Here is a 1,682-nt window from a genome sequence, read left to right as displayed (position 1 = left end):
ACCCCCTGCCACCCCCCTCCCCTCCCCAACCCCCCAGTGCCTATTGACTTTGAATCACTGACTCTACTGTTAGCAGTCCAGGGATTACTGAACAGTGAGCGACCCCAGGGCTTCTGGAAAGGAGACATACTTACTAATTTAGCACTTAATAATTTATACGAAAGGCATTGCGATGGATGCTAGGAATGCAATAATAAATAATTTGTAGCTTTAAAGTCCAGAGTATAATTAATTAGATGAATTCTTACTGCAATTGAGACAGTCTGACTCATAGCAGCCCTATAAGACAGAATAGAGCTACCCCTGTGAGTTTCTGAGACTAATTCTTTATGGGAGTAGAAAGCACCGTCTTTTTACAGTGGAGCAGCTGGTGGTTTTGAACTGCTGACATTGTGGGTAGCAACCTAGTATAACCACTACGCCACTAGGGCTTCTATTAGATAAATATAAAGGCCTTCAAATTTCTTTTTTTCCATGACTTTTTGAGGCTTTCTCACATATAGGTAAATTTCTGATAGAGGTATATGCACATTGGTGTGAAAAACTAAACCAATGAGGAAGAATGGATTTAAAGGGGGATTAAATCTAGCTCAAAGGAGCCCTGGTGGCGTAGTGGTTTCGCATGGAGCTTCGATCTGCAAGGTCTCGGCATTTTGAAACCACCAGCCTCTCCGTGGGAGAAAGATAGGACTTTCTACTCCGGTAAAGAGCTAGTCTTGGAAACGCAGCAGGGGTAGTTCTACCCTGACCTATAGAAGCGCTATGAGTGGGAATCGACTCGATGGCAATGAATTTGATTTTGGTTCGGTTTGGATTTTGCTCAAAGGAATCCTGGTAGCGCTCAGTGTACACTTGGGACTGCTAACTTCGAGGTCAGCGGTACAAATTGCCGGCCTCTTGGGGCAAGGATCCATGGTGGCACATTGGGTGGTGACCAGATGTCCTGTTTTGGGGCATTTTTAAAAAGTCCCGATTTTTGGAAAGAATGCACGACAAGCTAGGGAATGGTCTAGTTGGTCCATATAGACCAAATTTTTAATCAAGAACCGCCCACCGCCCCGTCAATGGTGTCCCGCTTTAAATCTGGTCACCTTAGAAGCATGCGGTTACTAACCGTATGGTCTGACGGTTCAAATTCACCATCCACTCTGGAGAGAAAGAGGAGGCTGTCTGCTCCCACAAAGATTTATAACCTCGCTGCCCCACCCCTCTGGGTTTGGAGCTAGTTTGCAGAGCGATGACTAAGCGCACCACATAGGTCGGAATCACTGGTAAATATGAGACAAGCTGCGGCGCATATTTCTTCTTTATTTTTGTTTATAACAATGGTGATATTAAATATTTCTCTTTGTAAGGTTGACTGAGTTTGCTAATCATAATGGTTCTCTAGTTTTGTCCACGTCTTGTGGTATTTAAGAGTTATCATTGTTTTTTATTGATGAATAAATTCCACAGTATGAATATATCAGCGCTCGATTATCCGTCCCTCTCTATATGTTTGGCTGTTTCCACGTCTTTGCTATTGTGGAAATTGCTGCAATAAGCATAGGTGTGTGTATTAGTCTGGGTACTTTGGAGAAACAAATCCACAGCAATTCATGTATAAGAGAGTTTTATGTAAAGAAAGTGTGCATCACGAAAACATCCCAACCCAATGCTGCCCAAGCCCACAAGTCCAACAT

At 43.3% G+C, this 1,682-nt stretch overlaps 1 protein-coding gene across 1 annotated transcript in view; it reads right to left on the bottom strand.

Moving 5' to 3' along the window:
- The window catches only part of GDF3 (growth differentiation factor 3), a 6,229-nt gene extending 5,315 nt beyond the window's left edge, over positions 1-914 (bottom strand). The window contains exon 1 of the mRNA XM_013008526.1: positions 884-914. Within this exon, the coding sequence (XP_012863980.1) occupies positions 884-914 (31 nt within the window). The remainder of the gene's footprint in view (positions 1-883) is intronic.
- Positions 915-1,682: the final 768 nt, after the last annotated feature.

Source organism: Echinops telfairi, unplaced genomic scaffold, assembly GCF_000313985.2.
Source record: "Echinops telfairi isolate 266 unplaced genomic scaffold, ASM31398v2 ScPeMD7_40;HRSCAF=151, whole genome shotgun sequence".
Taxonomy (NCBI): Eukaryota; Metazoa; Chordata; class Mammalia; order Afrosoricida; family Tenrecidae; genus Echinops; species Echinops telfairi.
Note: the sequence above shows the minus strand (reverse complement) of the source record. Positions and strands in the feature narration are given on the sequence as shown.